This window comes from Chiloscyllium plagiosum, unplaced genomic scaffold, assembly GCF_037043375.1.
Source record: "Chiloscyllium plagiosum isolate Xiang-an unplaced genomic scaffold, Cpla_swu_hap1 HiC_scaffold_31, whole genome shotgun sequence".
Lineage (NCBI taxonomy): Eukaryota > Metazoa > Chordata > Chondrichthyes > Orectolobiformes > Hemiscylliidae > Chiloscyllium > Chiloscyllium plagiosum.
Window position 1 is genome coordinate 36,820,478 of NW_028270169.1, and position 22,725 is coordinate 36,843,202.

Below are 22,725 nucleotides of genomic sequence, written 5' to 3' on the forward strand. Positions count from 1 at the left end.
GCTCCTACAATTTGTCTTCTGTCTTTATAAACCCTCTTGTGCTATTGTTTCATTTTCTCTGGAAAGTGGTCAATGATATTTGAGCTGGAAAGTTTTCTGCAACTTATACTGTAAAGACTTCGGACTATTAATATAAAATAATTGGCAAAAGTGATAGTTTGAAAGGAACCAGGTATGCAAAAATTCATTCAGCACTTTCAAATCCCTCTGTGATCTCCTCCCCCAAACATTTTGCCACCAAGATCCCATTTCAAATCTTGAAAATTGTTGTGAGCCCTTGGTGAGCAGTGTAGGGGAGGAGAGCTGGGTGAGGAGAGTTAGCCATTGCTGTCTTGGGCTGGCGATTCCAAAATTTCAGTTCATTACCCTTGAAGCTTGGCTACATATTTAAAACCTTCTTGAGTTCTGTAACCCATCTATTGATTATTGCATGTACAAGCTATATTTCAGTGACTCATGAACAAGACCACCCAGGCCCTTCCTGAAGAAGGGCTTATGCCCGAAACGTCAATTCTCCTGTTCCCTGGATGCTGCCTGACCTGCTGTGCTGTTCCAGCAACACATTTTCAGCACCCAGGCCCTTTTGTATATCAAAACTTCCCAACCTCAGTAAGAAATATTCTGTTTTTCCAGCCAATGTGGATAACTTCACACCAATTCACATGATATTCCATATGGCATGTTGTTGTCCCTTCACTTACCCTGACCAAATCTGCTGGAAACCTCCTTGCATTCTCCTCACACTTACTTTGCCAATTAGAGACATCAAATTTGGAGATATTACAATGCATCACTGCATTCTAATCACTGATATAAATAGTGAAGACCTGTGATCCTGGCACTGATCCTTGCAATAATCCATAGTAAGTGCTTGCCATTCCATCAATGATCCATTTATTCCTGATATCTGCTTTCCGTCTGTTAAACAATTCTCAATCCATACTAACATGTTGCCCCAAAGCCCCATGCACTTTAGTTTTGTTTAATAACCTCATGCTAGTAATGTGGCAACAAGACTGGTGAGGGTTATATAAGGTAACTGTACACTCTAACTACTCATTGGAATGTTGATGTTTGAAATACATTTTGCTTTTGCTGATGTATGTTGCTGCAGTTTCTGAGATGAAGTGAGAGTAACTGTCCTTGACATTAAGGTAACATATGACTGACCATGGCATCCAGGAGCTACAGCAAAACTGCAGACAATGAGATTCAGGGGGAGAAAACTGCACTAGATGGATTCATTCAAAGGAACTCAGCTGTGGTTGTTAGATATCAATCATCTCAGTCCCTTGGTCATCTCTGCAGGAGTTTCTCATGGTACTGACCTAGGCCTAACCGGCATCAGCTGTTTCATCACGGAACTTCCTGTCAGATATTAGGATGTTTCCTGATGATTGCATAACTTTGCATTTGAAATGCCTCAGATATCCACTTCTCTCCTCATTACATTTAATCTTCATGGAATCCCCCACTGTCAACATCCTGGGAGTTCCTATTGACCCAGAACTGAATTGAACCAGCTATATAAATACTGCGACTACAAAAACCAGTCAGAGGCTAGGAATTCTATTTCACCAGTGCCTGTTCAAGGCACCAGTGAAGAGTGTGATGGAATGCTCTCCACGTACCGTGGGCGGCACGGTGGCACAGTGGTTAGCACTGCTGCCTCACAGCGCCAGAGACCCGGGTTCAATTCCCGCCTCAGGCGACTGACTGTGTGGAGTTTGCACGTTCTCCCAGTGTGTGCGTGGGTTTCCTCCGGATGCTCCGGTTTCCTCCCACAGTCCAAAGATGTGCAATTCAGGTGAATTGGCCATGCTAAATTGTCCATAGTGTTAGGTAAGGGGTAAATGTAGGGGTATGGGTGGGTTACGCTTCGGCGGGGCGGTGTGGACTTGTTGAGCCGAAGGGCCTGTTTCCATACTGTAAGTAATCTAATCTAATCTAATCTAATCTAATCTACCTGAATTCATGTATCTCTAACATTATTCAAGCTACTTAACCATCCAGAACAAAGCAACCCACCTGATTGGTGTCCTATCCATCAATTTGAACATTCATTCCTTTACGACTAAATGACAGAGGCAATTGTGTACCGACCATCTACAAGACCAAAGTTTCTTCAACAGCACCTTACAACGCTGCCACATCTACCACCTAGTTGGACAAGGGCAACAGAGACATGGGAACCACACCTGCTGATTGGGAACTTTATTGCTATTCTTTCACTGTCACCAGTTCAAAGTCCTGGCGCTCTTTTCTGAACATCATCATGGGTATTCTTGAAGATTGAAGCAGTCAGGAAGGATGTGCAGATTAGGTGAATTGGCCATTAAAAATTGCCTATAATGTTAAGGGATTGTGTAGATTAGGTGCATGAGTCAGGGGTAAGTGGAATAATAGGGTTGGAGAATGGGTCTGGGTGGGTCATTCTTCAGAGGGCTGGTGTGAACGTGTTGGGCCAAATGGCCTGTTTCCACACTGTAGGGTTTCTATGAAGGAAGTCCACCACCACTTTTTCCAGAGCAATTGGGAATTAGCAATAAATGCTGGCCAGCTAGAGACATCCCTTCCCATGAATGAATTAAAAACATTTTCAGCTTAATTTTCTGTAAGGTTTCAATACTCTCTAGGAAAGTCATATCAGCTTTTCTATAAGTGTATTTCCCCATTTTTCTTGTTTCTTAAATGAAAAGCACTGATTATTTTCCTGAAGTCTACTGCATGGATTTTGGTAGTCCAGGATTTGAAACCTTTATTGTTTTCATTGGAAAAATAACAAACTGAAGGATGTCTTTATCCACTAGAATGGTTATCAGTCCCTAGTCAATTAAAAACAGTTGCATAGTACATATAAAAAACAAAAGAACTGCAGAAGCTTCCCCAGTTCTGAGCAAGGGTCACCGGACCAGAAACGTTAACTTTGATTTCTCTTTACAGATGGTGCCAGACCTGAGGAGCTTTTCCAGCCACTTCTGTTTTTGTTCTGTATAGTACATATATTCTGTCTAGTACATATGTTCTGTCAACGTTTTACATCATCAATTTCTTTAACCGTATTTATACTGCTACCAGGAATGTGAAACTCAGTTAAGTGAAGATATGAATAAAAATTGGGGTTATTCTCCGTAAAGCAGAGGAAGTTAAGAGTAGATTTTATAGAAGTGTTTGAAATCATGAAGGATATTAACTGGATAAATAAGGGGAAACTGTATCTGGTGACAAAAAAGTCAGCAGCCAGAGGATACAGATTTAAGTTAATTGTCAGTCTAGTTCACACCAAGGAAACAGTGTTTAAGCTATTTACTTAGTTCATATTTGCATACTGTAAAAGCATTTGCTGATAAAAATTGAAGAAAAAGAATAAATGACAAAAAAATGAGAGGGAAAGCTGTGTAGATTTATTCCAATTTTAGGAGCACAAGGAATAGATTTGCAGACTAGAAAAATGTACAACTTAATAGAAGGAGCAGAACAATCTGGTGAAATGAAATGTTAGTGCTAAACAATATGGAGGCATCACAGGCTTTGCCAACGTAGGTAACTGAGGCAAGTGAAAATGTCAGAATATGAACAAACATTTAAACAATCAAGATATTATCTGGAAAAGAGAAGTATGTGTTTCTAAAGGTTGTGTAGGATTGTCTCTTAAGAGTTTGTAATGCAGCCAAAATTAAGCAGACAGTATTCAGGGTCTGATCTTCAACAATGACACAGATGTGGCACATCAATTATATATTGGAAAGCCAGTTGTCATAAAATAATCATGCTAAAATATTTATGAGGACACAAGAATCTATGCAAGAAAGGAGAGGAAAAGACATTCAATCTAATTATGCTGACTCAAACCTGCCTATGGCATAATTTTATACACTGTTTAATCCCTGTTCTTTCTCCTTTTGCTCCAACTAATATCAAGCCATTTCCTAGGGTAGGTAAATTGAAAAAAAATGTGTGCAATTCTGGAAGTTTCTGAGAAACTGCTCTCCAATTCCCTCCGACAACTAAGATGACAGGTGACTGTTGCTGAGCATAATTCATCATACTTCACAACTAACTAATGATTTATTCTTGTAACTGGGAATGGTTATGTCTTCCAAGATCTTGTCAGGTTCCCTGTTAAAGGACTATAGTACCTTCAAATGTAACTCATCCTGAAAGAATAATAAATTATAAGAAATAACAGACTGTCACAGAGCAGTCTGTGGAAATACACAGGGACTTAAAGGTTAAAAACTGAAACTAGATAATCAATTTAAAATCTACCTCCAAAAAGTGAAAACAATAGTAAAGAACAAAGTGAACTCGCAAAACTGAGGTCATCCAAAACTCAGATGACCATGTCTTAACTCATAGCAGGTCCCTATCAACCAAGTGCTCTCTGACCTACATTGGCTCTTAGATAGGCAACACCTTGACTTTAAAATTTTCATCCTTGCTTTCAAATTCCTTCAAAGCTTTGCCTGTCCCTAGCTCTGTAATCTCCACCAACCCTACAATCCTCTTGAGGTGTTTGCGTTCCTTAAATTCTGGCCACTTGTACACTCATCATTATAACTACTCCACCTTGGTTGTCTTAGCTTCAGTTGTCTAGGCCTCAAGCACTGAAATTTTCTGCTTACACATCTCTGGCTCTCTATCAAATTTTCTTCCTTTCAAACACTTCATAAGACCTACTTCTTGAATGAAGCTTTTAGTCATTAGTTCAAATAGCTCCTTATGCAGCGCAGTCTTACTTTATAATGCTCCACTGAAGCGCCTTGGGCCATTACATTATGTTAAAGCTTCTGGAGAAATATTAAGTTGTTGCTGCGGAACTTCATTACAGTCAACATGTATTAATGTGAAATGAAGGAGTTAAGTAGGGATGGAAGTTAATACTTGAAATAGAATGATGACTTTAGTTAGTAATAGGAGAAGCAAAACAAAATAGTGAACATTAGTGTTTTTGACAGCATTTCAAAGGATAATTAAGGCTTATTTGAAAATAAAAATAGAACAGTGGCTAATTAAATACAAATCAATTTCAAAGTGATAGTGGGAAACTAAAATCCAGATATAAAGAAGTCACATTGCTACAAAATAGGACCCTACCTATTTTAATAAGAATTACAGGTTATTAATTCAGCTAGCTGGTATTTAGACCAATCTATAGGTTTGCACATAACATAAAAGGGTGATGCAAAATAAATAACAATGAACACCACAATCAGATTTAGAAAGACCTTATATTACCTTGAAATCAGTTTCATAGTTCAATGTGAAACAAAAATGAAAGAAAATCCTGTGGCTGAAAGGCATATAAATGGATTGTGTAATGCAACAGATTGTTGGCCTTTAGTTGTATTACAAATGTAAATGGGTTACATTATCAAAGTAAGAGAATACATTTAAAATTATTATAGGAGGGCATCTGTGAATAGGGTATTGAATCCTTTCCTCTCCTATGTTAACTTGTTTTGTTGTTCATCCCTATACGAGATTAAATCCCACCAAAACACAAATCATTACAGGACAAACTTTTCCATTGAGGCCCATCTCCCCCATGTATTAAATCTCATAAAAAGGTATTTATATATATATATATGACCTTTTCGATCAAACATCATCCCTTTAGCAAAAATACTGTTCCATTGTAGTATCTATTTATGTTTTAACTTTCTCAAAAACTTTAGATATTGCTTTCTTATTAGTCAAAAATAGTTTGTGTAGTTATGGTCCTCTTAATCACCTTCTCTCCAAAAAATAACACTTCAATTTTTCCATTATTCCCTTGTAAGATACTCCCTTTACATTGGGAACTGTAGATTTTGAAAAAGTTGATGCATTGTCAGCTTTTTTGTGGTGTACTGGACATATTGACCTGAGTCTGATCTGATCTGATCTGATCTATGCTCACTGTCAAAGAAACATCTCCTTGTTTGCAGTTTGTAGTGAGTTTTTAAATATGTCACAAAGATGCAGGTGCAAGAGGCAAACAGAGGAAACCTTTGTCCTAGACTACTATGTGATTGTAAGATCAATGTTACTGGGAGGGTTCAAAGATGCAAAGCAAATGTGATTTTCAGTTTTGAAAATTTAACTTTGGAAAAGAGATTAATTAGTTTTTTTCTACAGAAAATGTAAAGACGTCAAAGTGAATCGACTGAAATGTTCAAGGTAATGAAAAATTGATTCAAATTACAGATTATAAAATTATGAACGAATTAGAAAATATAAAGAAATAAAACGTTATTCAGCCCATTGGCTTTTACCATCCAGAACTATGTCAGATTCATCAAATACACAATTAACTCCTCCTTGAACTCTACTTTGTGTGAATTCCTCTTCTGCTTTCTATGCCAAAGGGGCAAAAAAATCATGCAATATTATCTTTAATTCCACTTCTCAACAGATAATGATCTAGCTCCTTTTTAAACAAGCCAATTGATCTTGAATCAATTCTCTTCTCTAATGATTTATTGAACACCCCCATAATATGGGGGAGGTGGAGAAGTGGGGTGAAGTGTGTGAAGGGATACATAGGGAAGCAGATTTTTTTTTCTATTCTTTGACCTTGTGAATTTTCCTTTCTGCACTGAATATATTGCTTATATTAACTTTATCTAGGTTTTCCATTGTTTTGTAAGACTGGAACCTTGAATTTCCTTAGTGTTGTCCACTTACAACAAATATATTGCTTGAACCTTGAACCAACCCCCCCAAACCCCTTTACTTCATAACTTCATCTTTAAGGCATCAAATCACTGGTCATTCTGAACACTTTCTGAGGCATATATATCCTTTGTCATGTAGGATTATTGAAACGAAATCTATGCTCCTGACTTTGCACCACTATTCATCTGTCCAAAGCGTCTGACTTGTAATTGAAGAGCTTCCAGGTAAGAACCAACTGGATTGTCTGGTTAACAACTACCACAATGAATACTTTTGCAGCATGTTCAATTATCATTCCCAAATCCTTTCAGCTTCTACCATAGAGGCATTTCCCATTCATGTTATTCCTTCCTGAAGTTATCCAGCCTTTACTAATGTTTGGAGTTTGATATGCTATGGCAGAAACCCTGTCTTGTTGAAATACTTCTACTTCACCTCTTGCTAGATTCAGTACTCTATGTTTATAGAAAACAGACCAGCTGTAAAATTGATTAAACCTTCTTGAAAATAATCTATCTCCTTTCTAACCACAGAATTTGGCATTCACAAATACTAGAAGTCCAAGAACAGATACTCAAAGAGATATACTGGTTACATTTCTAATAGAATGTTTATCATTTATCAACCCTCTATTATTTAACACAAATCCAATTTTTAAACCACTTAGATCATCCACTATTTAATGAATCTTCAGTTTTGTATTGAGACTCAGTGAAGAACTTATCAACTATCTTTTCAAAATCCTTGTTCTCTTGTTTATTTACCCCTGCAGAAATCCAGAAGGATTTTAAAGCCATTACTTCTGAAACAGTGGGTACTGTACTGTTCTTTGTGATATTTATGTTCATAAAATGTTCATTTATTACATCTTTAGGGTGCTCTCAAAACAGTTTCTCCACGATGAATGTTAGAATAACTGGCCTGTGATTGAATCTTACTCCTTTCTTTAAAACTGGAACTACATTTACAATCATGAAGACTGTCTGGTTCCTGGTGGAACTCTGAAAAATGTCATCTGAAAATTAATAATTGTCTAAATTTAATTCCCTGAGCTCTCACTAATGCTTTCTATCTAGGCCAGAAGTTTTGAGACTGTGTTTATTTCTTACATTTATTCTACATCATGTGCATCTGGATCCTCTGGGAGATGGAAATCATTGTCAGATGGCTACCTCCATTCAAAAATAATTACCACACCTGAACCTACTCATCGTTTCTTTTGGGATTTTTGAGCTTGATTATTTCAGCAATTCAGGAACAACATTCCTTGGAGAACTCTATCAAAGTTGAGTCGGAGGAAAATAAGACTGAGTGAGTAGGTGGGTGGAGGGTTCTTTCACTTGGTATTCCATGATGTGAGCAGGACTCTCATCAGATTATGAAGAGGGAGAGGAAAAAAAGGAAAAGAGAGTGGGAGGATTTAAGGATTAGGGATGAAAGGGAAAGTAAAAGACCAGGAGATAAATAGCATGAAAAGAAACCAAAATCTATATCAGTAAATATAAATGTAGCAGTCAGCCATTTATCAGTCAGTTGGTCATGCACTGGTTAGTGAGGGTATGTGGATGAGGAAGATAAGATGGGTAGGTGTGTCATTGGGTTGTCTGGGTCGGGGGGTGTGGTCAGGTATAGATGTGTATTAGTTGAGATGGGGGCAAATTGCTAATTGGAAGGTAGGTAAGTGATTGGGGGCAGATTGGGTCAAGTGGTGGGGTAGATACAGACAGGGATGTCAGGGACACTAGATAGAGTACTTGGGTTTGCCCAGTGGAGTTATTGGGTGATCTAGGGTGAATGGTCACAGGTAGTCAGGTTGGGTTGGGGTATAGATGGGGAAATCAGATTAAGTCAGAGATAGGCAGGATAGTTGGATTGAGTTGAGGATTAGTGGGCTGGTTGAGTTGAGTGGGGGTAGGAGGAGATTGGGGTATTCATGGTGTCTTTGAAGTGTAGTCGAGTGGTTGGAAGTATTCATGGGTTCAGGGACGGTGAATGGAGTGGGAAAGCGGTATGTTCAGGATGTTAGCATGAGTGATTAGGCTGTCAGTTCTGGAATTGTCTTGGAGTTAGACTAAATATTTTCTGTCTAAGTTTCTCTGGGTAACTATTCAGATAAGTACGTAAAATTATCTAAAGTCTCTGATTCTGATTCAGAGTTATTCATATTCTCAGACGGTCCTAGAGAGTAGAGTTGTCCATGCAAAAGTTCAAGTCTTGGGCAGTTCCCACATAGCTCAATGCATCAAGATCGCTGCAGGGTCAGACATACATCTTTGGTCAGATCACCGGAGACTGGACATTTGGAGACCAAGCACCATTATTTATTGATTCCTATGTTTGTCATATATTAACTATTACCCTTCTCTGGAATTTGTCTTCCTTTGCAACATGAATAATTAATTTAATGTCTCTGACATGTTCTAACCAATTGCACTAGCTCTTCCTAATGTACCCTTGAATGGACCTTGTAATTTGTTATCCTGCAATTGACAACATTCGTTTTGGGGACCTGCTTGTACTTTGTGGTTTATTATTGTCTTTTATTACTTCCTTTAGTCCATTAATTTTCTTTTTGATAATGCCACTGCATTGTTTGATATCATTCCTGGATACATACTAAAATTTTTAATATAGGATAAGACATATTAATCATCGAGAGAGAAAAAGAGAATTCTGTACCACTTCTAGAACCAAATGGTTCTTTCTTTCTTGGTTGATTTTGAGGTTATTTTGGGGTAATTGAAAGTCAATTAATATTCTGACCTTTTTACACACCTTACACATCCTAATTAATAATATTTTCCATTATTTCAATCCCCATTCTACTCCGAAACTCAGATTTTATTGCAGTGCCTGTTCTTTCTGTTTACTCTGATCATTCAGAATCACACGCCAAGCCACAGTTCAACTATTTCTGACCCTTCAATACCACAACACATGTTTAATCAAAAAACTAAGGATGCTGGAAATCTGAAACAAAAACTATAATTGCTGGATAAACTCAGCAAGTGTGTCAGCATCTGTGGAATAAAGTAGAGTTAATATTTCGATTCTGGTGACCCTTCTTTAGAATGGAGAATTTTCCAAAGAAGGGTCTCTGGACTCAAAATGTTAACTCTGCTTTCTCTCCACAGAAGCTGTCAGATCTGCTGAGTTTCTCTAGCAATTCTTGTTTTTTTCTCTTCGGATGAAGAGACCAGTGCTCTGTTCAGAATCTACCCACGCATTACCTATCCATCCCTCAACTAATGTGGCATGAACTTGCTACCTTTAGTTAATGGCTTGCATCTACTTCTCAATTATATGTCATTCCACTAATTTGGCTGCATATTCCAATATGCTCATGGCACTATCATTGTTTTGCACACTGAAGCACTCAATATGTTTGCTAGAGGAGTTTGGACTTCTGAAAGATCGGGAGATACTCAAAATACTTGCTTTGAATAATACACTTACTAAATATTACATCCAATATAGTCTCTCTGCAAAGCCTACACATTGGTAGCAGGTGTAATTATATCTCTGGCTTAGACTGACCAAAGGGAACAAGAAAGAGTTTGGATGAAGATTGTGCAATTGAGGGTTCTCAGTCATTATGTGTAAAGTCTCACATTAATCTCTATGTGAATAATGCAAACTGAACTTATGCAGATAACACTGATTTTGTTTGAAGTAGTATACAGTACCTGCGTCAGTCAGACCATTCCTGATATTTATAGCTGCAGAAATTGAACACAAGGCAACTTAAATATAATGGTTTTAGTATGTGACCTTTCAATCTATCCCCAGAAGGTAACTGGAGAATCTTTGTTTAATCTTTGTCATCTTCACACTCTCCAGTCTCATTAGCATGTTCCAGTTTCAGATTATATCCTAGTTCCTTAAAGTTTTTACTGATTCTTTCTATTTACTTGAAGCTGCCCAATGGGTCAGTTGGTTAAGATAGTGAACAAACGTGATATTCTCACTTGTAAGGACACCAGGTAAAAATGCTGGTTTATGCCAAGTTAACAGATCTCAGACAGCTAGTGAAAGAGGCGTTCAGCATCACTGGACTAAGAATGGAAAATCTGTCAGGTTTCCTGCTCTGATAGCCACTATGTGTACCTCTTTACTGCTTTCAAACTACATAATGTAAGGTGAAAACAACAGCACCATTAATATAGATCTGTCCCTCAACATTCTTTATCAGTTGATAATGAACTCTCAGGGAAAGTGCTTATAAGTAAATGTAATAAGGCATGAAATACGACAATGTAACAATAAAACAGAGAGGGAGAAGTTCAACAATTTTATAATAATGGTCACAACAAAAAAAACTGCAGGTTTTGAAATAGCTCAAATGAGCAAAATACTAAGGTTTGAACTGGATAGCTATAAATGGAACTTTAAAACATAAAATCTGTAAAGTACAAATAACTGGTCAGGGGCTTTTAGTAAATTGGCTAATGGCACCATATCAGCGCCCTGCGTAGGAAGCCTTCTTGCATCACCACTGCTGGAATAGACAACAAAAAGCTGGAATTTTAAAAATCTGGTTACATTTTTTTCCATACATAAATTGCATAAATAAAATGTACTTTTTACTAAGACTGGAAGAAATTTGGCAACAGAACTTGCTGCACCACATGCAGACTGACATCACCTCAACAACCCGAAGGAGCTGCCATACTCAAGTGCAGAGTGGCAAGTCTTGACTAACTGCTCTTTAAAGCCCTTGGATACCTAGTTGCCTCGGACTGCATACTGGCAATGCTGGCATCTGGTAAGGACCAGTGTATTGTTTGTAAAATTGCACATGTGGGAAATATTTGTAAAACAGCCAATAAAAGCTTGATTTTACATAGATTTAAAATAAATTAGAATCCTGAATGTAAAACTAAAGACAGGGTGCAATATCTCCTAATATGAAGCCCTTTATGGGATGTTAAAATGAGAGCTTGATCTGTTTAGGACACATGGTAATTAAGAGATGGAAACTGCTCCTTGTTGAGGGTACCTTATATAAATTAGAGATGGACGTGAAGTCTATCTTTTCCAAAAGTTATGCTTCCACTTTGAGTAAGCTGAAATAATTTATCTTTTGACTGGTAGAACTATTATTGGCTCATCAGCCCAGTTTCTGATTTTGTTTTTACCAGAGCAGAATACATAAAAAATATTGATGACAACTTATTTGAATTGTTCCATTCTCATTTCACTTTTTTTGATTAAAAAGCTGAATCCTTTAAAGATACTCTTCAGATCTTGTCAGCCTTTTCTCTAACGTCACAGGCAGCGATAGCACCACTTGAGAAAGGCTTCATCAGCGATTCTTCTTCACATGAAGAAATGACAGTGAATGAAAAAATACTGTAATTAGCTAAGGAGTAAGGCTGAGATCAGAAGAGAGGCTTCAAAGACAGTCTGGCAGGTCCTCGCCCACAGTTACAAACATCAAGTCTTACACTTAAAGCAGAACATTTTCAGACCAGATCTCTCCTCCAGCTATGGAAATGTTATGAAGATAAGAATTTCCACATAACACAGATTGTTGACATCATGGTCTTCAGCCTGGTCCAGTGGGTTACCATTGTGCTGATGAGATGTCGGATCACTGCATTCTTCCAACCTTGACAAGATTTGAAAACTTGTGCACACTAATTTGAGTTTCTAAAAAAGATATTGCGTTTTTGTGATCAGTATCTTATAAAATATTGACTCCAGCCGCTGTGTTTGTTGGTGTTAACTGGGCTTTCTTTGGCTTTGGCAATCAATGGGTTAAGATCAATCCCTTTAAATGTGAAGAGTTTTTTTTTCCAGGGCCAAATTTTCATGTGTTTATGGCAAACAGCGCATCATTGAAAAAGAAATTAAAGAGAAAATAAATGTTACCATACCTTAACAGCCAGAAAGAGCAGGACCAGTAAAGGAATTAATGCTAGATAGTCATGCAGAGAAACCTTTCTCAGTGTTACTGAGTGAAAGTCACTTCATTCTCACAAAGTGGCTGAACTGCCCACATCACATTGGTAGATTCTCTCCTATTTTGTGTTTTTCAAAATCCAAATATTCCCCCAACTGTGGAGGCGATGACGACCCCCAGCACCACACAGCATATAATGATCATAATCTTCTTCTGCAGGCCCCACATCCAAGCAGCATGACAGGAAGAAGAGGAGAAATGGTTAGTTCTGGAGCTTTTATTTTACATTTAATTAACAGGAATTTTACAGAATGGAAGATGAGCAATTCCAAAAGTGATTAAAAATCTTCCCTTTACATTAATAAACTACCTTTTATGAAATGTACCAACTCTTTCAAACACATTACAGACACCTCCAACAATAACAACCCCTGAATGCTACAAATGCATCTTACATCATAAATACCCCTCTGTTACAAATCATCCCTAATACACAGCTCTCTCATTAAAAGTATCATGTTACCAACCCACCATAAATGTCAAACCACCATAATGCCAAATGCCATTGTAGATTCTGGCATTAGTGGTGCTGGAAGAGCACAGCAGTTCAGGCAGCACTCCTTGGATGCTGCCTGAACTGCTGTGCTCTTCCAGCACCACTGATCCAGAATTTGGTTTCCAGCATCTGCAGTCATTGTTTTTCCATATAGAGCTTTTTGCACATTACTCAACTGCTTCCAGTAGAAACTGACTGATTTCAATGACCCTTCCCCCCTTCTCCAGCCTGCACTAGAAAGTCTCACATTAATGAATATCTGACATGACTGTTTACAAATGTTTCACATGAATTAAAGCGGAAGGCAGAGACTTGATACAATTTGTCCCTTTTCAGTTTAGAACTCAATGCATCATTTTTGTAAAGCTTTGACTTTTATTAAACAGTTGCTGATTGATGTACTGACTAGGCCTGAATATTTTATAGATTTGGAAAACTTGAAGTTAGTTTGAAAATACAGATGCTGGCGTTCATAGCCTAGCTGAGCTCAATTTTTGCATCATTAGTATCTTGCCATAATACTATTCAAGAGATAGGTGTTGTGCATGTGGTATATACGTGTTAAGTGTTGTGTGTGACTGTGTGTTGCTCTCATTCTGTGATTGTGTGATCCTCATCATCAGGCACTACACGGCATCATGAAAGAGAATGCTCAGATTGCCCACTCTTCCCATGAAACTGCAGCCCACCTTTCAAGCCTGAGCTCCCCTTATCCTGTGAAGTCTAGAGAATTTTGCTGTGGAATTGAGTACTGGCCTACAGGAAATATTCAACTGCTTCCCACAGAGTAAGTGACTGTCCACCACCTACACATGCTGTAAATGAGTTGCATGAAAAATGTTTTTGAAATATTACATTTTATCAAGCAATAGCAAAGCAGCCATAAAATATACAATGAAGGAAAAACATGGAGCCAGTTCTTCATAAATGGGTGAAGGTAAAGTGAGTGCTGTAATGGAGATGCAAAAAGAACAGAATAAGATAAAAGAAGGGATAATTCATCTGCAGAATGATCACATTATCCACACATAACGAATAGAGCTGTGAATTTAGAATCAAATGGTACACTGGGCTAGAAATTCATGTTGTGCATTGATGCACAATAGCTTGTATTGAATTGGCAATCTATTCTACACATTCCACAGCAATGGAACTCAATGACATCATGTTGTCCACTCTCCAGATAATTGGAGATGCAACGTAAAATGGGAGATGTGCATTAGAACCCTGTGGAATTCCTGACACACGGACATATGTGGGAAGTACTGGCAAGTTTAAACTTCCAATGAATTGACATCTGCTGCTTGGGACCCCCACAAATTGCTCCAACTCTGAGTTCAGGGTGGAGATACAAGGTTAGATACAAGGAAGTTCCCTGGATTTTTACCCATGAAATGTTAGTCAGTTTAATACTTCATCTAATTCAGTTTAATACCTCATCTAATTCAATAGTTAGCCAGAGTAACTCAAGTTAGCTACAATTCATCCCTCAAATCACATCTTCACTACCTCTAGTCCACTTGACAACATCCTGACCTGACCTAACTACCCTTCAACCTAATCTGACTTGCACCTGGACCAACTAACAACCCTTCCAGAACACCAAAATATTCTTCCCACTTAACCCATATCTGACTACCCTCCCACCATTCACCTATTTCCTCAACCCTACTCAGTTACTACCCATAACAACCCAACCATGCAGCTACCTCCTGAACACACCATACCTCCTGATTACCCCTCCATCAACCTCACCTAAGTGCCCCACACTGACCATCACCAAGTAGCACCATCCCTACCTAAACCCCCAACACTCCACCTGACCAGACCCAAATAAACATCCCCCTCCAACCCAATCCAACCAGTACTCGGTCTGACCAATAACTCTCCCTGAAGACGGACTACCCCAGATCAGCTAATTCCCTCTTGATCACCTGAAAGACCCAATAAAGACCTAACAACACCCTATCTGCCTGACGTCACAGCATCTACCCAACTATCCTATATATCGAGTAACCCACCTTGTCTACCTTCTGACCTGACTACTGACCTCTCCCCACTCCCGCATACTCACTGGGCTTATCATGGTGAAGAAATGCTGCACATTCCTTTTTTCATCTGGAATTGGGATCAGAAAGTGGGTGGTACTGTTGGGTAAAAGAAAGCTACATGGGGAGAGGTCATACTATATTGCACAGACTGGTGCCATATTGTCCATTTAGAGCAACTGGGATGAATTTCTATTCCAATGTAGTCAGTGAGATCTCTGTTATTTGTGGAGCTGGGAAAGGAGTTCCAAAACATAAAGGGTTCCTTGTTTTTGCAGCAATGATTTTAGGAGCAATGGTATTATTTTTGTTGCTAAAATGAGTTAACTCTCCTTAAAGTACAATACCCCATTGTAGCAGCCTCATTAAAGTAATTCAGAATTATACAAATTCTGCAATAATACCGTATATATCCAATTGCAAAACAGTCCAATTATTCCAACCTCCCCTCCCGCCCCCACACTGCCATTATGGCACAGAATGAATTGAATTTACAGGTCTTATCCATTATAGCTATACTTAACTCTTTGTTTATTTGATTATGGGACAGCAAACGCATTATTTGGGATAGTGTCAGGCTACAGAGGTCAGTGTAACAATAGGGGGCACTATAATTGTCCTCCTAGTGCTGGAATTGGAGGGGTGAAAAATCTACCAAGATGTTCATATTTGTTGTTGGAAAAGCTGTTCGAGTCCATTATTAAGGAACAAACAGTAGGGCAGTTAGAAATGCTGATCACAACTAAACAGAGTCAGTATGTTTTAGTAAATAAGTCAGGCCTTCATTCATTATTTAAGAATAAGGGTAATCTTATTGAAATATACAATTGAAAGATCCTGAGAGGGGTTGACAGGGTACATGTTAAGAAGATGTTTCCCGTAGTTAAGGAATTTTGAACTAGGAGGCATAATTACAGAATAATGGGCGCATTTAAGAATGGGATGTGAAGCAATTTCTTCTCTGAGGGTAGTGAATATTTGAAATTGTCGACCCCAGAGAGTAGTGGATGCTAGATCACTGCAAGTATTAAAAGAGGAGGTAGATGCATTTCTGAAATATCAAAGAGTTGAGGGCTATGAGCAGTTGGCGTGAAAAATGAGTTGAAGCCTGGTGCAGATCGGCTATGATCTTATCCGATAGTGGGGTAGGCCTCAGAAGCTCAATGGCCTTCTGCTGCTATTTTCTTGTAAAGTACCCATGCAAAATGTGTAATCAGACAGGGCATTAGAGGGTGCCTACAGCTAATGAGAGTGTGCCGCAATGTAGTTAGGTAAAGTAAAATTGGCGAAAGAACCCATAACTGCTACACTTCACTATCGTTCCATATGTAGTCTGACTAATGAATTGCATCAATTTAGCATTGTCTTTTTATTCTTGTACTAAGAAAATTTCTCTTTTACAATCCTGTCAATGGTTCCTTCAAATTTTAAACATTTGTGCATGTGAATTATATTCATTCCTCTACTCTATTTAAAAAGACCATTTGTCCCCTATTATTCCTCCAAAAAATGAATCACTTAACATTTTGCCACATTTGCTTTAGCTGACATCTATCTGCCCAATCTATTATCCTGTCGACATTCAACTGAAATCACTTAGTTGCCTTGGTAATTTTGAATATTACACCCTTTAACCAAGCCCCAGAGTTCCAATCATAGAAATGGAGCAGTGGAAGTGTTTGAGGTTGAATGATAACAAAGTTACCAGCAGACCACTGTGTGAAACTTTTGGTGTGTTCAGGCACACAGTTAAACATTGAAAACTGCATAGGGTTTGCTGTTGCAATCACAAATGCACTCAACACAAAATAATTGTTATGGTGTAAACTTCAACTTCCAATGAACTATTCCAGTTGCAAATTCATTGAAATTGACAATGTTCAATGAAGTGTAACTGAGATTTTAATGGCACATAAAGTCATAATTACTCCTGAACAATCTCTTTGGCAGTGAAAAGCTAATTTCATAAGTGCCATTTCCTTTATTCCATGATTTAAAAATCCACAGATTTTTAAAATAATCTATTTTTCCTTTTATTAACATTGTTGATATTTAAGTTCTTACTTTAATTGCATGTGAAAGTTCTAATCTTTACTTTTCTCTCAATGAAAGGTGAATTATAATTTGTGAATTTTAATTCCCTCATCTTGTTGTTAGTCAGAATTTTTCAATCTGATGGCTTTTCAGCCTCTTTGGTGATTTCATGAATTGAGGAAACAACAGATTCTCTGTTGATGAGGCCAAATTGAAAGCTGCATTGGATTAGGAGAAATTGAGATGAGAAACCCCACTGAATCATTTTAGGTAACTTTCTTTAAGGTCATTGGTGAGTGCCATCCATTTGTACTAACCACAAAATGCTTTCCACAGTTGCGTGCCAAACTTTACAAAGATTTCAAAGGCAAAAGTGACCATTCTATGATCAAGAGATTTTGGTTATGAGGAGAGACCATAAAAAGTGAGCAACGTTTTAGTTACAGCACTGAAAATTAGGAAGTGGTCTAATGGAGTTTTGATTTGATAAGTAAGGAATATGTTCTGGTTATTTGTAATATGGGCTCATAACTTTAAAAATCAAAGAGATCTTGATCAACTGGGCCAATGGGTTGAGGAATGGCAAATGGAGTTTAATTTTATGCAAGGTGTTACATTTTGGTGGGTCAAACCAGGGCAGGACTTACTAACAGTCAATTCTAGGGCCCTGGAGAGTCTTATAGAATAAAACAATGTAGAGGCAAACATTCATATCTGCTTGAAAGTGGACGTGTTGGTGAGGAAGGCTTTCAACATACTTGTTTTCATTGGTCAGAGCACTGAAAATAGGATTTGGGACATACTGTTGCAGCTTACAAGATGTTGGTAAGGCCACATTTGGAGTACTGCATGCAGTTCTGAACATCCTACTATAGAAAGGATGTTATTAAACAAGAAAGAGTGCAGAAAAGATTTACTAGGATACTACATGGAATAGAAGGTTTGTGTTATAAGTTTGTATAGGCTGGGACTTTTTCCCTGGAGCCTAAGAGACTGAGGTGTTACCTGACAGAGATCTATAAAATCATGAGAGGCACAGCTAAGGTAGATAGCCAACAGCTTTTGCCCACGATAGGGGAATCTAAAACTAGAATGCATAGGTTTAAAGGGAGAGGGGAAAGATACAAAAGGGTCCAAAGGGGCAATTTTATTCACAAAGAGAGTGATGAGTGTTTGGAACAGGCTGCCAGAGGTAGAGGTGGAAGCGAGCACATTTTCGTCATTTAAGAAAGATTTAGACAGGTTTATGGATGGGATAGGTACGGAGGGATCAGGACCAAACTCCTGCAAATGGGACTACTTTAACTGTGAAAGCTGGGCAGTATGAGCAAGTTGGGCGAAAGGGCCTGTTTCCAAGCTGTAGACCTATATGCCTCCAGTTACAGGCTTGCTCTTTTGTCTTTCTAGGAAAGTAAAATATTAAAACAGGGGAGATCAACTGTCCCAATGTGTTTGTAAGTCTTCAAGTAGAGGTCGCTGTTTAGATTAGATTAGATTACTTACAGTGTGGAAGTCCTCTAATTGCATTTCCCTATTCTTCCCCATAGCATTATTTTACCCTGCTTTGTTTTGCCTGAAGGGAGGGTAACGGTATGAATGGAAGCTCCGTTTGTATTATTCACATCAATGGAGTTTCTTCACAGCTTAATCATGTCGATCTGTACTGGTATGCATTTTTATCTTAGTGTTGGGAAACGTATCTCTATCTGCAATTGTGTGGATTTTATACACTCGGGGAATAAATCTACGAGGGAATTGAGAGGGAAAGACACAAAAAAAGGGAAGAGGGAAAAGGGAAAGAGGATGAGGGAAAAGAGGAGAGAAAGAGGAAGAAGGATAGGTAGAGATCAATTATAAATTATAAAAACCTGATTACAGCAGAAGGTCAGCTGGATTCAGAGTCGATTAATAAGTTGGTGAAACCATGGCCTGTTAAGGCGAAGTTCATTCTGATAATGTTTCTCAACTGAGATTGAAGAATAACCAATAAACAATAGAGGAGAAACTGCAGCACGAGTCCTGATGTTGTTCTTCAGCTTACAGTGATGCCAAAACAAAAAGTCCAGACTGAAGGGTGGAACTGAAACCTGAGTAAATGGTCTTGGTGGCTACGGACATCACCTCGTGGTAAATGGTAGATGTTTGACAAAACAAAATGAAATGCCCAGTAATGATGGCTTGCCGTCTCTCCGTTTCACAAGAGTGCTGCATGGTGGTGGTGGAACAAAAGCCCAGCTTTAGTTTCAATCAGGATGATTCTGGTGATTTGGAGCATTAACTGAGATACACAGCCAGAACAATGATGATAACCAACAGTACTATTGCAATGCAAATTCCTATTAAGATCTTTTTCTGTGGGAAGGGAAGAAAACAACCAGGTGAAGCTCAGCATGCAAGAATACAGCACAAGAAAACTGCAGCAGAAAACAAAACATTCAGAACGTGACAGAGTCCGAGCCGAACACTTGCTGTCTCTCAAATGTTGTGGAATCATACATACCCAATGTGTAGTATAGCCCTCAATATCTCCCACTCTATGTGTGGAATGTTGTTGGCATGTCAAGGATCTCCCCTGGTGAAGAATTCCAGGTAAGGAATGCGGGGAGGGGGCATTTCACCAGGCAGGGGTCAGAGTGGGTGGGCATGGGTCACCAGGGAGGATAGGGGGATGTCTCTCAACAGGCCTGTCCTTCAGGATGTCCAGTCCACCCCCTGCAATGCTTCCTGCACAGTTTCAGCTACTGTATAAACTGACACAGTGAGAGGCCCATGTGCAGTTGCATTAATCACAATGGCAGTCAGCGGAGTCCCTTAAATGGTCTTTCATGCAATGTGGCCATCGCTGGGAATCAGCGTTCACTGCCCATCCCTAACAGCCCTTGAACTGAGCAGCTCACTGAACCATGACCAGTTCAGAGGGTAATTCAGAGTTGAGCACATTGTTGTGGGTTGGGATCCACGTATAAGCAAGACCAATTAAGGACAATGGTTTCTTCCCTGAACTATAAGCATGGTCACAGTCACCAACAGTGAGACCAGTTTTATTTTCCAAATTTATTAACTGAATTTAACCTCCACCAAATGCTGGGTGGAATGTGAACTTATGTGCCCACAACATTAGCCTTGGTCTCTGGATAGTAGTGTAGTGAGATTAGCACTATGCCATTGTGACCTCTTGTTAGTTCATCTGCCATATCACAAATGATGGGGGCCTTATGAAAAGGACCATATTTGATGGTGCATAGCACTTTGGAGCACTTTAGTCCACCAAGGTGCAAACAGCAGCTTCAGAAACATCTCTTGTAGAAGTCATTCTTCAGCATTCTTAATGCAACCATTGCTTTTTCCATTGAGTTTCAGACTAATATACAAGTCTTGAACTCCAGGTTGTAGCAAACTATCCATTACAGTTTGGATAGATTTGCCAACCAGTTGCAACCAAATATTATCCAGTGCTTCACTGTTTTCCATAACCAATCCCTCTGCTTTCCTATGGATCAATACCTGGTACCAGTGGAATAAGCAGAGAATGCAACATGAGTGCCCTCCCTTCAGTTACATCTGTTGTGGCATACAACTAGGTAGAGCCAGGCTGTTTACACATCGTCCATATCAGGACATGGCTGTTGTTAGGAGAAAGTGAGATGCTGGGGATCAGAGTTGAGAGTGCGTTGCTGGGGATCATGGCTGTTGTTAGACAAGGGCCATTCTGACACACAGTTACCAAGACTTGATCAGCATATAGAAGAAGCAATGATCAATCTAGAGTTGAAACAATCACTGGATTTTGAAAAATCAATAGAATTCCAGTGCACTATCATGTTGCCACCAGTTGTCAACGGCAGGATGACGAAATGACTAGTTCTAAAGAACAATAAAGCATTGCCTGATACACATCTGTGCACAATGTCTGGCTGTTACAGACATGCACAGTAACAAATATGAAATAACATTATCATAGATGTCAAGGATGGTGTCAGTGACGGTATCCATAACAGTCATTGGTGGTGTAGGTGAAAGTGGGCTGCAGATCGGTTTGAACCATGGCAGTTCTAACAGCTGACAAAAAAAAATTAACCTTCCTTCGGCATTTCTTATCACTCAAATACAGGTAGGAGTGACTCTGCCTGAATGCTCCGATGGGTGGGTGTTGGCAGCTGGAGACCATATTCCCAAAGAGCCCTGAAACCGTTCCTCTTCCTGTTGCAAGAAGCAAAGGTGGAGTAGAATTCCTGAGGGAAAAACCCACTGTTCATTGTCTTAAAAATAAAGAGGGATGTGCAGGAAAATGCTAACTAATCAGAAAATGGAAAAAATAGGAAGCAAGTGCTAAAGTAAAATCTGTTTTATCTGCAGCAACAACCAGGTAAGCTTGTCCCTACAAATCAAATTCCCCTTCAGCGTACCAAAAAACGAGCTGTGATTAAAGCTCATGAAAATAAAAAAATAGGATGGCATCATATCATGACTTTCTTGTTAACATGCCTCTAGCAGAAATAAAGTAGCTGGGAATTGGCACTATCAATCTCTGCTTTATTTCTCTCTCTGTCACATCTACCATTAAATTAATGCAGAGCAAAAATGTGAGGGTGGATGGCAGGGGGAATACTGGGAAATATAGGCTATTAAGAAGTTATACATGAGTATTGCACATTTCAATTTGAGTGACCACAATCCACTTGATTCTTGTGCTATTACTGAATATTTTGGGGTTGATTTGTGGCTTTTAGGGGCTAATAAATTCTTAGAACTGTACCCAGGCTTCCCGGTGAGATCAAATCCATTTACAGCAATAGTGTAACCTCTTTAAATCTGTACATGGGTTCTCTGCTAAGGTAAGGCTGAGTTGTCTTCTGCACCCTCTAATTGGAATCACATTTAACCCCTGTTCCATTACTCCTTACCTTACTCATTAATTGTTTGTATCAAACCTCACAAAAAGCTTTGTGAAAATCCAACTTTATGATTTGATTATGTTGTCCCATCCACTAGGAAGGTACTGGTGTGGTCTGTGACAAACTCCAGCAAGGAAGTGAAATTCTTTTTAAAACTCATTCACAGGATGTGGGTGTCACTGGCTGGGTCAGTATTCATCGCCCACCTATAATTGCCCAGAGGGCAGGTGAGTCTGAAATCATAACCTTCCCTAAAGGACATTAGACAACCTGATAAGTTTTTTTTTCTGACAATTGACAATGGTTTCGTGGTCATCATTAGACTTTTAATTCCAGACTTTTTTAAAGAACTGAATCGAGGTTCAACCATCTGCCATTGTGAGATTCGAATCCAGGTCATCAGAACACTACCTGGGTCTCCTGATTAATACTCTAGTGGTAATGTCATAAGTCCATTGCCTCTCCTTAGATGACCTCCTTTAGCATTCTCCAATTACATGTTAACAGTTTTCCAAATGTTAACCAGTTGAATCTTCAAGATGCTTTTTCAAGGTCTTTTCTATAATGGATATAAAATTGTGGGTTTATAGTTTCCTTTAAGAAATAACAAAGTTACGTATACCACTT

The 22,725-nt window shown here is 38.8% G+C and overlaps 1 protein-coding gene across 7 annotated transcripts in view; it reads right to left on the bottom strand.

The window, feature by feature from the left end:
* Positions 1-22,725, bottom strand: part of LOC148141881 (syntaxin-1A) — a 259,187-nt gene that overhangs the window by 14,068 nt on the left and 222,394 nt on the right. For 2 of the 7 annotated variants that reach the window (XM_087977429.1, XM_043718627.2), the window contains exon 10: positions 9,779-12,778. The exons of 1 other annotated variant lie outside the window; for it this stretch is intronic. In XM_087977429.1, coding sequence (XP_087833555.1) covers positions 12,698-12,778 — 81 coding nt within the window. In that variant the 3' untranslated portion in view covers positions 9,779-12,697. Of the gene's footprint in view, positions 1-9,778; positions 12,779-12,833; positions 19,556-22,725 lie in introns of those variants that run through there. 4 more of the 7 variants (XM_043718628.2, XM_043718630.2, XR_015752360.1 and 1 more) reach the window with 3 other exon arrangements.